Below are 15,328 nucleotides of genomic sequence, written 5' to 3'. Positions count from 1 at the left end.
GTCACTCTGAGCCACCTGCACAGCACTCACTCTCTCCCTCACCTCCTCTTCTCTTCCCCACATGTTCTTTTCTCCCATGGTTTGCTTGCCGTCCTTTCTCTAGGTAACAATTTCTACTTTTTTTTTTTTTTTTTTTTTTTTTTTGACAGGCAGAGTTAGTGAGAGAGAGAGACAGAGAAAAAGGTCTTCCTTCCATTGGTTCACCCCTCAAATGGATGCTACAGCCGGTGTGCTGCACCAAGCCGAAGCCTGGAGCCAGGTGCTTCCTCCTGGTCTCCATGTGGTTGAAAGACCAAGGACTTGGGCCATCCTCCACTGCCTTCCTGGGCCACAGCCTTCATGCATTGACCCCAAAATAGCAAACAAGGGCCTTGAGCTCTCAGACAGAATTTTCCTAAAATATGAAAAAAAAATCACATATTACATTTGTTGCTCTTGTAGGGAAAAACAAAAAAGAACCTATTCAGGGGCAGGTATTTGACCTTTCAAAAAAGACATGGGTTAAGCGTCTGAACTGGATGTCAGAGGCCTGAGTTAGATTCCCAGCCCCAGCTCCTAATCCAGATCTGGCCAAGGCACACCCTTGGAAACAGCAAATGATGCATCTATCAGGGCCCTGCCAACCATGTGAGGATCTAGATTGGATTCCCAGCTTCTTCTGGCTTTGGCTCCAGCTCACTTCATAAAGAACCCACCATCGCAAATATTTGGGATTGGAACAGCCAACGGGGGAGTGTTTACTCTCTCTCTCTCTCTCTCTCTCTTTCCTTTTCGTTCTCCCTCCCTCCCTCTCTCCATCTATCCATCCCACACTCCCTCCTATTGAAATTATCCTACTTTTTTTTTTTTGACAGGTAGAGTGGATAGTGAGAGAGAGAGACAGAGAGAAAGGTCTTCCTTTTTGCTGTTGGTTCACCCTCCAATGGCCGCCATGGCCGGCGCGCTGCAGCCGGCACATCGCACTGATCCGAAGCCAGGATCCAGGTGCTTCTCCTGGTCTCCCATGCAGGTGCAGGGCCCAAGGACTTGGGCCATCCTCCACTGCCTTCCCGGGCCATAGCAGAGAGCTGGCCTGGAAGAGGGGCAACCAGGATAGAATCCAGCGCCCCAATTGGGACTAGAACCCGGTGTGCCAGCACCGCAAGGTGGAGGATTAGCCTGTTAAGCCACAGCGCCGACTGTGGGTAGGCTATGAGAAACAGTGACTTGATCAGCCCTTGTCATCACTGTTGATGTACAATTTAATACTTTATCCCTTTTAGTATTTTTTTGTCCTACTTAATACTATTGGTTGAGCTATGTAATTAACACACAATTATTCTTAGGTGTTTAAAGTTAACTGAAAAGTGATCTCTGTTAAATATAAGAGTGGGAATAAGAGAGGGAGGAGATGTACAATTTGGGACATGCTCAAGCTGACTTGCCCCAAACGGTAGAGTTAGGAACATACCAGGGGATTCCAATTCAATCCTATCAAGGTTGCATGTACCAATGCCATCTCACTAGTCCAAGTGATCAATTTCAGGTCACAATAGATCATAATGATAGGACTAAGAGTCAAAGGGATCACATAAACAAGACTAGTGTCTGCTAATACTAACTGAAGTATAAAAAAGGGAGAGAACAATCCAACATGGGAAGCAGGGTGCACAGCAGACTCATAGAATGGCAGATGTCCTAAACAGCACTCTGGCCTCAGAATCAGCCCTTAAGGCATTCGGATCTGGCTGAAGAGCCCATGAGAGTATTTTAGGCATGGAAAGCCAAGACACTCTAGAAAAAAAAAAAAACTAAATGGAAGATCTCTGCGAGTGAGATCCCAGTGGAAAGAACGGGCCATCAAAGAAGGAGGTACCTTTCTCTGAAGGGAGGAGAGAACTTCCACTTTGACTATGGCCTTGTCGAAATAAGATCAAAGTCGGTGAGCTCAGGGGGCTTCCATGGCCTTGGTAACTCATGACTAGAGTCTTGGGAGACTGCTGACGCCTTAAACAAGAGTGTCAATTCGTTAAGTCAACAACAGGAGTCACTGTGCACTTACTCCTCATGTAGGATCTCTGTCCTTAATGTGTAGTTCAATGTGAATTAATGATATGACTAGTGCTCAAACAGTATTTTGCACTTTATGTTCTGTGTGGGGGCAAACTGTTGAAATCTTTACTTAATATATACTAAATTGATCTTCTGTATATAAAGATAATTGAAAATTAATCTTGATGTGAATGGAATGGGAGAGGGAGCGGGAGATGGGAGGGTTGCGAGAGGGAGGGAAGTTATGGGGGGGAGCCATTGTAATCCATAAACTGTACTTTGGAAATTTATATCTACTAAATAAAAGTTTAAAAAATAAATAAATAAAACAGGAGTAGGCATGTAAAAGCTACAGACTCCAGCTTCTTGCCAATGGAGAACCTGAGAGGCAGCACTGAGGGGTTGCACTTCTGATATGCATGCGGGAGATCTAGGCTGAGGTCCTCATCCTGGCCTTGACGTAGCCATGGCTGTTGCTAGCAGTTGGAGAGTGAACTAGGAGATGGGATATCTGTCATTCTTGCTGCTGCTCTAACTCTCTGCAGGTCAAATACATTTTAAGCTTTTCTAATCTTAGAGTACCGAAATGTTGCATACAATTTCAGGTATACCAGAAATCTCAACCCACAAATCCATCCACACACATCCCAGAGGCTCTGTTCCCGGATTCAGAACATTTACTCAGAGTAACTAATTCCTAAGAAATCACTGATACTTAGAGGAAAAAACCCAGGCTGGACTGTGGTCAGCACACAAAGAAGCAGAGAAGAAGACCATATTCTAGGGCCAGGAGGACCACAGTGGGCCTTAAAGGGAGGAATTTGGGGTAACAAGAACATAGATCCCATGACCACTTAGTATAATCTGGATACTGAGCAGTGAAATGTGGTTCCCAGGGTCATCTGGAGATCGGCGCGTCCTGATCTACACAGTCACTGCCCTGCTGCAGGCTCTCCTCACACCTGGCTCACCGTAATGAGAAAGATCAGCTGAACAAGAGGTTTTAAGAAGGTGTTGTTAACCCTAACCATGACCTGTAGTAGACAAAGGGCCCAGAATGGAAGCAGAGCTGTGGGCCCACAGAGGAGTCTCTGCTGTGTTCACTTAGAGCCTACAACACTGACAAGGAGAGCAGGGACTCCCAGCCCATCAGGAGTTGAGTCCACAGGTAGAGAAGGGCAGGGAGGCAGAGGAACCAGCAGCATCACTTACCAGCATACAGCTGCGCCTTCCTCCATGCTGAAAGGAAACACACCCTGGTGAGACCACAGCCACACCACCTGCTCAGCCCTCCCTGCCCTCTGTGCTGAAGGTCAGACTCTGCAGGAGGAGAGAGGCTGCACAGGAGGGGCCTCCTGCAAGTGCAGACAGCAGAGGATTGTGGGAAACTCCCTGACCACAGATCAGGAAGCATGCAGGAGGGTGAGTTGCATCCCTGCCCCGCTGCTGGGTGACTTTGGCTGTCATCCCTCTCCCTGTGCCTCAAACCCATAAAGACCCCTGTGTCACTGGTCCTTTGTGCTGTGCTGTTAGGAGCAAAATATACCTGTGTGAAGATATTTTAGTGAAAAAATGGGGCCAGAGTTGTGGCTTAGTGTATAAAACTGCAACATTAAATCCCATATGGGCCCGAGTTCAAGTCCTGGCTGATGCACTTCTCGTTCATCATCTTGCTAAGGTACCTGGAAAGCAGCAAAGGATGGACCAAGTGCTTGGGCCCTTGCAACCATGTGGCAGACCCAGGTGAAGCTCCTGGCTTCAGCCTGTGGAAGTCCTGGCCATTGTGGCCATTTGGGGAGTGAATCAGCAGATGTAAGATATCTCTCTCTCTCTCTCTCTCTCTCTCTCTAACTGTGCCTTTCAAATTAAAATAATATAAATATTTTTAAAAGCACAATCTATTCTACATTAACAATTATTGTATAATATTTCCTGGTTGGGTATATTTGGGAAAATTAAAGGCAACGAAAAAAAACACATGGTAATAAGACCGCTCCTGGATCAATGGAGCCAAACATCCTCCATAAAATATTTCTAGAGAGAAGCGTCAGTATGCTGAGAGATGTTCAGCTTGTCCCATCACTTCCCCACATCTGGTCACCAACCCAGTCCTCTCCCTTTTACATTTCAACATTACCTTTGAAAAAAGGAGAGGAAAGACTCCCCCTGGGTGCTGTTTTGGGAGGGAGGGGGCAGAAATCACACCCCCAAGCTCAACAACCCCATTTACTCATCTCTCCTTTCTCATGAAATCTCAGTGCATCTGGCTATGGTTTCCTGGTGCAGACCAAGAGCTAAGGCACTGGAGGCTGAAATACTAGTGGCATTCACACGGGGACAGGCCAGGGTGGAAAAGACCAAGGATGCAGCACACACATCATGGAGAATGAACAACAAACAGCCACCCAGATGTGTGAGAGCAAGAAAGCAGGGCTCCGCCTCCCACCACTGCCACTGCTGTCTCGGAAAGGGCCCACATGTCTGTGTCTGGACAGAGACAAGGAGGGCACAGCTGGGCACAGGTGGGACAGGAGACCACAGGGCATCTGGAGAGTCACTCACCAGCCAGGTAAGCTGTCTTCCTCCAACCTGAAAAGCAGCACAGGGAACAGGTGAGCTGAGACCCAGAGTGTCCTCCACAAAGGGACAGGGGGAGTTCAGGAGGGGGAGCAGAGCTTACCGAGTTCTGCCTGGAGCTCATCTGAAAGAGAGTGAAAAACGTTGAACTTCCGTCCCCAAGAAAAGGAGAGACCGTGTGCCTGGAGAACCCACAGGAAAGACCTCATCTGTACCCTAGAAAAGTTCTTACTCCAGACCCACGCACAGCTCCAGCCTCCAGCTGTCCTGTCTGGGTCTCCACAGACACCTGCTCTGGAGAGCAGAACCCACAGACTCATCTCCCAGCATCCTTCCTCTCAGCACCAGCTGCCCCCCCTGCCTGGCCCCTGGCCTCCTACCTCTGGCCTTCAGTGCCTCCTCCTTTGCCCGCTGGTCCTCCTCCTTATCCCGGCGCAGCTTCTCCCGTTTCTGCCTCTCCTGCAGCTTTGCAGAGTGCTCTCTCCTGGTGAAGAAGCCAGCCCCAAAGAGCAGGAGCCCCAGCACCGTCAGGATCCCAGAAAAAGCTGCCTTCCAGGGAGAGGCCTGTGGGAAGAAGGGCTCTGGGGCCCAGGTGGAGACCCAGTCAGGGGAGCACCCAGGCCCACCCCAACACTCAGGGATGCCAGCTCCACCTCCCAAGCCCTGCCAGGAATGAGAAGCAGCACCGACCTGGGATGGACACGGCCATCGCCTTCTCCTGGCCCAGGATGGGATTGAGGACGGAGCAGCTCACACTCCCTGCAGAGCTGTCTCTCACCACCAGAGCCGCCTCCACGCTGAACAGCCCTGCTGCGTCCTGGGCATGGGCCTCAGAGAACTCCAGGAACTTCTTCCCGCTGAGGTCTGTCCACTGAACCTGGGGCTTCGGGAACCAGCCCGAGGCCTTGCACACCACGCGGACCCCGTCCTGCTCCGGCCCTTCAATGTGCACTTGAGGGGCAGAGCCCAGGCCTGCAAGAGGGGAGCTGTGGAGACCTTGGAGACCACGTGGTCCAGGACCCTCAGCAGGGTGTGGGTGTGGCTCAGCTACAGGGGAGTCACTGTGTTCCATTCTGGAGAGTCCATGGGAGGGCGTGGCCTGAAGGAGGGGAAAGAGCCCTGGACCCATGGGGGCACAGAGTAGGGGGCTTTCTCCTCATCTCTGCAGATGGGAAGACTGAGGCCCAGAGAAACCAGGAGCAGGAGCTTGACCCCAGGACTCCACCCTGAACCTCTGATCTCCTCACTCACTCACTCCTGGGGCACCTGCTATGGTTCCCACTGCCTCTCTCTGTAAATCACTTCCAATACCACACCAGTCAACAACCCTGTCCCCACTCCTCCCTCATATCCACACCCTGAGTTATCTCTGCCAGGTTTCCTTACATACACTAGAAAATCAGAACCTAATATGTATTATTAAAATATCTCCTATTCTTTCTCCATCTTTATATGTAGCCAGCCCTCTACCACACACTTGGTGGTTCCCTCACATTGACACTCTGAGGTTGGTCATGTGACCCGACTTCCTCAATGAGAGTGGCTTAGCCTCACTTAAACAGAAGCTTGGAAAGCACTCATGCCATTGGTGCTCTTGTGTGCATTTGGAGGGTGAACCGGAGATGGAAGATCTCTGTCTCTATCACTCTCTGTTGCTCTTTCGAATAAATAAAACTTTTTAAAAATAGAATTCATGTTACGTCTGATTGACTAAAAAACAAAGAAACAAAACATGAGATTTCTCTGTCTTCTCAATCCCTTAATGGACGGCCTGTGATGTGTGCCATGTTCTGGTTTGGTGCTTATTCAGCAATGAAACAGCTGTGTTACCCTACTACCTTTGCAAAGAGGAATTCTGGGAGAAGACTTTGGTTTTGATTTTACTTCCATGCCCACACCAAAGATGTGTGAGTAAACCTGACTGACACACTAGGACTCCCTCTACAAGATTTATGTTGAGAACATCAATGAGTGACTGAGCTGTCTTCCCTCACATATGAAATGAGATGTTTAATTACATGAGTTTCCTCCAAAACCCAATACTCCCAAGGTCCAGATTAGAATACAGATCAGGTCACCCACCTGCCACCTGCAGTTCTAAAGTGGCCTCTTCATAGTAGTCTCCCTTCTGGAAGAAGCAGGTGTACCTCCCGTTGTCTGAAACCTGGACCTTCTGGATGCGCACAGCAGCCTGCCCCTGGGTGAGGAGGTCCCTCACCAGCGAGGTCCGCCCTGTGTACTGGGGCATCTGCTCTTCGTGCTGCTCCCGGCAGTTCTGATACACGAATACCACCTCTGAGAACTTGGTACGGAACCACCGCAGCTGCTCCAAGTCTTCTGCATTCATGGCTGGGACCAGGGAGCAGGGCAGGATGGCGTCACCACCCAACATGGCCACAATGGGAACTGAGGGGCCGATCACCTGGAAATCGTCTGTGGACACAGAATAGACTGAGAACACTGGAGAGACACAGGCAGGGGCAGAGACACACACATCTGTTGTGGTCATGGAACAGCAGGCTCCAAATCCTTAAACAACAGTCAATTCTCTAACACCCACTGGATGGCTGAGTGACTCACCCTAACTTCTTAATGACAACCAGTGGTTGGGGCAGCACCACCACATCCTGGGCCTCAGCCAACCTCATCCTGTCCTGACCGAGAGGGCTGGGGGCTCCTCCCACCCCGAAGAAGACCCAGGATGAGTCAGGGACAGACTCACCTGCAGAGCCCCACGTGCAGCTGGGTGAGGAGAAGCAGGGAGGGGAGACTGCAGAGCAGAGAGGGGCCTCAGTTCCCTCATCTGCATATGTAACAGTGTCTTCCCCCAGGATTGCAGCAGAGGTTCCTGACTCTGGATCAGCACAGTCACTAATGCAGTCAGAGCAGGGCCTGGCCTAGTGCACATGTGAGAAACGGAAATGAAAGAAATGAACAGGGGCCCAGTGCTCACTAACCTCGTCCTGGTTCTTCCTGCAGTGAGGCTTCTCCAGCCGCCCCCCCCCCCTGCCCTGAGCCCCACCACACTCTCAGCTCCTCCCTCCTCCCTGCTCCCTGCTTCCCTCTTCACCCACAGGGGTTTCACAGCCAGCTCACCTGCTCCCCTTTGCTTCTGGCTGTGACTTCTTCCAACTTCTTCTCTAAATCCAGCAGCTCCAGAGACTTCAGAGCCACAGCAACTGGTAACTCCACCCCCTTGGCTTGCACCTGCCCTGAGCTGCCCTCAAAGCCATTACCCCTGCTTCAATGTCCACTGCTGAAGCCCAGGAATCCTCATCCTAATGTGGCAGTGGGCTCCCAGGAGACCAGAGAATAGCATAGCTGGCACCAGTGCAGCAGCCTCTGCAGAGGCCCTGGCCCTGGGGCCACTCTAAGCACCACAGCTGCCCTGGGAGTGGCTGCAGCACAACCTGCTTAGAGCTCACAGCTGCCCTCAGCCCCTCCCCCTCAGTCACCACCTGTCCCTGCCCAGCACTGAGACTTCCCCAGGCCCAGAGATGTTGGGAACTTTCAGGAAATCACTGAAGAAACTAAATTGCAGTCCATGACTATTTAGTGTCAGGATCTGAGCCACACACAGTAGATTCCTGCAGCTCCTGTCACAGCTGGGAACAGAACAGTAGGACAGGAGCCCTGCACCTCCTGACTGCAGGAACTTCCTAGGGGAGGGAGGGGCTAGAGCTGCAGGGAGATCCCGCTCCCCATCCCCCACCCTACACACACACACACACACACACACGCACACCCCAGTGGCATTTTTTGTTTCACCTTTAAAAGTTTTCCTTGTGATCTGTAACCAGCATCACCTGGCTGGTGGGCTGAGCTGTGACCAGGCAACTTGCTGAGCAGAGCCCTGGTGGACGCTCCTCCCTCTGGCCGCCATCTGACCTTCAGGTGGAAGGAGTCTGCAGCCCCCACCCCCAAGTCCAGGCTGTCAGCACCACAACTCATGTTTACAAGGAAATGTGGCTCAGGAACACCCGGATGCTCTCAGCCCAACAAAGGACCAGGGTCTGACCAGCCCTGCCCAGAGGTCAGCGGCAGAGCCCTCATGGCCTGGGACCCCTGCCCAACCAGGCTCAGAACGGGTGTCCAGCCCAAGTCCACACCTGAGGGTCCAGGGCAGGTGAGGAGGTCTCCCTCCCCTGCAACCACTGAGATGCACGAGGGGCCTCAAAACGTGGAAAACAGAATCAGAAGATCAGTTTAGGGGCCAGTGCTGTGGCACAGCAGGTAAAGCCAGCAAACCATATGGTTGCCCATTCTAGTCCAGCTGCTCCACTTTTGATCCTTCTCTTTGCTGTGGCCTGGGAAAGTAGTATAAGATGGTCCAAGTCCTTGGTCCCCTGCACCCATTGGGAGACCTGGAAGAAGCTCTTATCTCCTGGCTTTGGATTGGCACAGCTCTGGCCATTGTAGCCAACTGGGGAGTGAACCTGTGGATGGAAGACCTCTCTCTCTCTCTCTCTCTCTCTCTCTCTCTCTCTACTTCTGCCTTTCAAATAAACAAATAAATCTTAGTGTACTTTGCTGAAAAAATTGTGTAATCTAATTTTTTTAGATTTATTTATTTATTTGAGAGGCAGAGCTACAGACAGAGAAAAGGAGAGACAGAAAGAGAGGTTTCCATCTGCTGGTCCACTCCCTAAGTGGCTGAATTGGCTGGAACTGGGCCAATCTGAAGCCAGGACCCAGGAGCTTCCTTCAAGTCTCCCACACAAGTGTAGGGTCCCAAGCACTTGGGCCATCTTCTACTGCTTTCCCAGGCCATGAGCAGAGAGCTGGATCAGAAGTTGAACAACCAGGTCTCAGTCAGCACCCACGTGGGAGGCCAGAGCCGCAGGTGGAAGTTAAAGCTCTATGCCACAGCCCCGTACCATCTAGTTCTATAACATGCACTCTCCACAGCATTTTTACAAGCTTCCTGTAAAGGATTTTTTAAAGAGGTCAAATGAAAAAGGGTATTCTTACAGAAAACTTAATAAATTTTATCAGACTAATAAAGAAGCAAAAAATAAATACAAATTTGAAAGAAAGTGCAAATGATGATGGCACAAACAAACAAATGGCACAAAGGAAGGAAGCAACAGTGCCAGCTCCCATATGGGCGCCAGTTCAAGTCCCAGCTGCTCCTCTTCTGATCCAGCTCTCTGCTGTGCCTGGGAAAGCAGTAGAAGATGGCCCAGTCCTTGGGCCCCTGCACCCACGTGGGAGACCCGGAAGAAGCTCCTGGCTTCCAATCACTCAGCTCTGGACACTGCAGCCATCTGGGGAATGAATCAGTAGATGGAAGACCTTTCTCTCTGTCTCTCCCTCTCTCTGTTTGTAACTCTACCTCTCAATAAGTAAATAAAATGTTTTAAAAAATTAAAAAGGGAAGAAGGCAGAGAGGAAGGAAGGTAGGGTTATGAAGAAAGAAGCCCTCTGGGGCCAGCGCCATGGTTCACTTGGTTAATCCTCTGCCTGCGGTGACGGCATCCCATATAGGCGCCAGGTTCTAGTCCCGGTTGCTCCTCTTCCAGGCCAGCTCTCTGCTGTGGCCCGGGAGTACAGTGGAGGATGGCCCAAGTGCTTGGGCTCCTGTACCCGCATGGGAGACCAGGAGGAAGCACCTGGCTCCTGGCTTTAGATCGGCGCAGCGCCAGCCGTAGCAGCCATTTGGGGGGTGAACCAACGGAAGGAAGACCTTTCTGTCTGTCTGTCTCTCTCTCTCTCTCTCTCTCACTAACTCTGCCTGTCAAAATAAAATTTAAAAAATTTTTTAAATAAAAATTAAAAAAAAAAAAGAAGAAAGAAGCCCTGATGCATCCGGGGCGGGGCGGAGCAGACCCATCCACCCAGAGGGTCTCAGCACTTTACCTGGCTCCGCAGTGGCTGGGCCCCGAGCGACAGCACCAGTGCTGCCCAGATAGGGGCCGTCAGCGACCTGGGAGAAATTCTCTGACCCTTCACCTCCGGTTCCATGTGGATCAGGCCCTGCCTGGGCCAAGGGTGCAGCAGGCAAATCCTGGCGGAGGGACTGGAGAAGTGGTGATGGGAAAGACCCCGGTTTTGTCCCCAAGAGAACGCGGAAGAAGCCCGGGGCGGCAAAGGCTGCAGAGGTGCCGTCCAGCCATCAGAGGCCAGTCTGAGAGTGCCGGGACGGATGCCTGTCCTCTGCTGTCCCAGGACGGACGCCTGTCCTCTGATGTCCCCCGGGATGGATGCCTGGCCTCTACTGTCTCCGGGATGGAAACCTGTCCTCTGCTGTCCCGGGATGGACGCCGGCCCTCTGCTGTCCAGGCATGGACACCGGCCCTCTCCCGCAGTCTCCTCTCCGCAGACCGAGCCGCAGCGCTGCGCCCAGGGCCCGGCTGTCCCACGGCCCCCACCCCACCCTCGGCCCCGCTCACCCCCCCGCGTTTCCCTCTGAGCAGCACACACGGAGTCTCCGTGCCCGTCCTCCTGCTGTCCTCCTGTCGCAGCTGAGACCCGGGGTCCCGAGGTGAGGAACCCACCAGGGTCAGCCCTGCCGGTGCCAGCTCCCCCCAGAGTCCCGCCTGCTCCCAGTGGGGCCACCACGTGGGGGGCAGCAGCCCTAGCGGTGTCCGGGGGTCTGGGGGGCAGAGGGGAGGCCGAGGACCTGGGTGGGGGGGGGGTCTCTTCCAGAAGTCCCTGGAAATGCGTTCATGGAAAAGCTGCTCACGGACGTCACTGTGCTTTGTACCAAATAAGCTTCCCTTTCCATTCTCCTTCTCCGTGAGCTCCTCGTTATTTATAGGAGTGCGTGCTCCCAGCAGTGCGGAGATCCTGGCTCCAAACCCCTGCTCCAGAACTCTGCACAGCACAGGCCCCAGAGGAGCAGGGCCAACCCAGAGGCAGCGCCAGCGGCACCGGGTTTCCCAGCCCTCTGCTGCCCCCTTGTGGCCAGCACTGGCAGACAGCAGCACCTCCCAGCAGGAAGGCGAGGACAATGCAGTCCAGAAACCTAGAAATGAGGATGGGAATCCCAGAACCCAGACCCAAAAGGCCACGCAGTGCAGGACTGCAAATGCATGCAGTGAAGAAGTGGCAACGGAGCTGCGGTGAGAGAAGTGGGGCGAGAGGAGCTGGCCTCCTGGCTGGCTGAAGAGGGGGTGAGGTCGGGAAGGGACAGAAAGGATTGACCTGGGGGCCAGGAGTGCTCCTTCTTGATCTGGAGTGGTCACACAGGTCGCCTGTTCGAAACATGGTCGCGCCAGTAACTGGAGGGCGATGCACTTCACTCTGCACTGTGGACAGAGTTCAAAGTTGGGGGCCAATGGGACTGGAAGTCGAGGCCACAGTGGGCAGATCGCATACCGCAGTAGGGTTGAGCAGGTCTCACCCCTGCTTCTCCTGCAGGTGTCCTGGGCCCAGAGCTCTGCCTCCTGCTCTGGGCCTCCGTCCCCACCTTCTGCACACCGAGCTGTCCCAGTGCACATTACATCACATAAACCACGAAACCACTCTCGGGCTGCAGTGTCGGCTCTTCTCTTCATTTCACGGCAATCCCGCCTCCCTACAGCCGGAATATCAGCACCTCTGCCTACGCCAAGGCTCCCAGGTGAGCCTGCCCACACTGCTCCCCTGAGAACAGAGAGGGCCAGGGTCTCCCTCTTCTTGGACCCCCCCCCCAACACACCCTGACTGCATCCCTGGCCACACGTGGGCTGCTCCAGCCCCTCCCCCAACCAAAGCTTTTCTGCTCTCCCACCCCCTCCCCTCACCCTGCCACAGTGCCCCACTGAGCAGTCCTAGGACTCAGCCTCACGTGGAGCTGTTCAGTGAGCATTTGTCAAGGCTGCTGCGAAAATCCAGACACAGAAAAGCCTCTTGTCCAGAGCAGACTCACGATCTTATTGGCTGATTGGACAGACACATGGGGACAGGGAGAGAACGGGTGTGACCACAGTGAGCCATCTGCCTTTCCCCTTGTCACTGTCTCCTTGTGACATGCTCACTACTGTAAAATAGTTCATCTTCTGCTGTGCCGCAGAGGCCTGCTGGCTCCTCCCTTCTGATCCAATCCGCGTTCATGCACCTGGGAAAGCAGCAGAAGACGGCCTGAGAGCTTGGGCCCCTGCACCCACGAGGGAGACCAGATAGAGCTCCTGGCTCCTGGCTTCAGCCTGACCCAGAGCTGTCTGTTACAGCCATGTGGGGAGTGACCCAGCAGATGGAAGATCTCTCCCCAGTTCTTTCTCACCCTCTGTCCTCTCTCTCTCTCTCTCTCTCTCTCTCTCTGTCACTTTGCCTTTCAAATAAATCTTTATGAGAAAAAACCATCAGCCCCCCATATATTGAGTGTGAGACAAAGCAGTGCTCAGCAAGGTAGCAAGGTGTACTGGGTGGGGCGTCCGTCAGAACAGACGGGACAGAACCCGAGAGACAGGGCCCAGGCACTCAGCCTGGGGAAAGCGAGGTTACGTGGGTAAATGGAGAGAATACAGCTGCTAGGCCAGGCGGGCGGCTCGGCAGAGCTGAGAGCTGAGTGCTGAGTGCACCGTCTATATTCCTTCTGGTGATCATAAGGGAAAAGGGTCCAGATCTTCCACCATTTCTCTTTCTCTGCATCTTGTCCTGCAAAGCCACACTGTCAGGGAGAGCAGAGTGACAGTGTCCTTCCCTCAAGGAGCACCGGGGACAAGTTTTGGGGAACATGTCTGACTTTTCACAGCCATCTATGCTATTTAAAGGGCAGGCAGAAGGGGCGTAATAACTCAGGGGAGTACTAACTACAGGACAGAACCAACACTTGATTGCCTCTCCAATCAGCTTGGAGGTAGCTTTCCAGGTGGGCCTGGGCCACACCCAGCAGCACTTTACCTGATTGGCAGAAGTCGGGGGTGGGGAGATATGCGCCTGGGGTCAGGCTAACTGCTGGGGCCACCCACATTTCCCCTTCTCCTCCAGGACAAAGAGTTTGCTGAGTGTAACTTAGGAAAATTCCTCCCAGGTTTTCCTGCAGTGCCATCAGACTGGGGAGCCCACCTGGCAGGGACAGAGGAGCGTCCCCTGGGGGCCTGCCTGGAGGAAGGGGCAGTGGTTTATCACTCAGTGTTATCAGGCCAGGGGCCCACTGGATGCTGAGGAGACAGGATTCTCCTGGGAGCTGTCCTGGGGGAAGGGCTGAGACCACCTGGACAGTCATCAGGGTCTGGGCAGGACGTCACAGTGTGAGATCCTGGGCTACTTCCAAGGATGTTCCGGTTTCCACAGGCCCCTCTCCCACACATATAGGCTAAGTTCTAGCTTCCTATCTACCATAACGATGGAATCCATAGACAGGCAGGAGGAGGCAGAGGACAGGAGCCCTGGGTGGAGTCAGCAGATGCGGGTTCAGCTGTGTCACAATGGGACCTGGCGCTACAACCACTCCCCTGAGCAGCCCCCTACTAACACCCATACAGCTGCTCCTTCCCAGCACACTGGGCCCCCACAGCAGGACGTTAGGTCCCCACAGCCGAGTTTCCATCCCACCTCCTCCCCTGCAGTAAGGCAGGGCACTCAGCCCTGTGGCCCAGGACTGGACAGATGCTGCTGGGCGCAGGGGGTCCCTGTTGTCCCAGGTTCTGGGATCAGACACCTGCACCTGCTCTCCCAGGCTTGTCCTCCAAGGCCACCTCCCTCAGCTTCCCCAGGTGAGTCTGGGCCCTGGGGTTTGGCATCAGGAGTGGAATCACCTGCAGGGGTTCCCAGAAGGCCCCTCCCCCGGGGTTTCTGGTTGAGCAGGTGAGTGGTAGAGCCCAAGAACACTCCCCTCCAGCAAGGTCCAGGGAAACGCTGACACTGCTGGGCTGAGGACCACAGGCTGGGAGCCAGTGGTGCTGATGCAGCTGAGTGTGCCCAGCCAAAGATGGGGCCTTCAACATCTCCCGGCCTTCGACTGTCACTAAGGGAGAGGGAGAAGCTTTAGCTGCATTCCTGCAGAAGGGTGACTTGGTCTGACCCCCACCATCATGTGCACTGTCTTATTTTACCCTTATCACAGCAAAGCACTCATATTTTTTATTTGAAAGTACCAATAAAAAATGTGTTAACCATATTTAAACAGAAGTGGACAGAGCAGCACAGCGAGTGATGCCCACGTGCCCCTCCCCCAGCTTCATCAACTCAGTGCCACCACTTCCCCCCCACAGATTACTATGCACAGACCCAGACCTGCGACCGTCAGCCTTGAACCGGCCTGTGTGCCCCGGTCTCAGGCCAAGACACAGCATCACTGCCCCTCCAGCACCACCGCTCAGACTTCCTTCTGGAGAGCTGACTCGGAAAATGGGAGCAGGGAGACCAGCAGGTACTGCAGAGACCAGGAGAGCCCTGGGGGGTGGAGCCTCGCACTCCAGTCTGGGAGGAAGAGAAGAGAATGCCTAGATTTCTGTCCAGTCTTAGGCCAGTTTGTGCTGCTGTAGTAGAATACAACAGAATAGGTAATTGATAAAGACTAATACTTCTGGGCCAGCATTGTGGTGTAGTGGGTTATACTCCTGCCTGTGAGGCTGACTTCCCATATGGGCGCAGGTTCTATGTGGGAAAAGTCAGGCAGATAGAAGAAGTTCCTTAACTGGCAGCCACACCTATCCCAACAGGTGTAATGCTATCATCAATCAATGACCCCTCCCCAAACTAGGCTTCCCCTTACCTGGGCCCTGGGGGCAGTACTATGTACCCACTACTTTTTTGAAGCTCATAGATTCTGGTTAAGGGGAGTGAGTCCCTT

At 53.3% G+C, this 15,328-nt stretch overlaps 1 protein-coding gene across 1 annotated transcript in view; it reads right to left on the bottom strand.

Annotated features, from left to right (window-relative positions):
* Window positions 1-15,328, bottom strand: part of LOC133756482 (butyrophilin subfamily 1 member A1-like) — a 33,061-nt gene that overhangs the window by 6,967 nt on the left and 10,766 nt on the right. The window contains exons 3-7 of the mRNA XM_062187161.1: window positions 14,201-14,500; window positions 10,901-11,575; window positions 6,691-7,068; window positions 5,299-5,580; window positions 3,244-3,270 (exon numbers count right to left, since the gene is read on the bottom strand). Coding sequence (XP_062043145.1) covers window positions 3,244-3,270; window positions 5,299-5,580; window positions 6,691-7,068; window positions 10,901-11,575; window positions 14,201-14,500 — 1,662 coding nt within the window. The remainder of the gene's footprint in view (window positions 1-3,243; window positions 3,271-5,298; window positions 5,581-6,690; window positions 7,069-10,900; window positions 11,576-14,200; window positions 14,501-15,328) is intronic.

Source organism: Lepus europaeus, chromosome 3, assembly GCF_033115175.1.
Source record: "Lepus europaeus isolate LE1 chromosome 3, mLepTim1.pri, whole genome shotgun sequence".
Taxonomy (NCBI): domain Eukaryota; kingdom Metazoa; phylum Chordata; class Mammalia; order Lagomorpha; family Leporidae; genus Lepus; species Lepus europaeus.
This window is presented reverse-complemented; position numbering and strand designations above follow the sequence as displayed.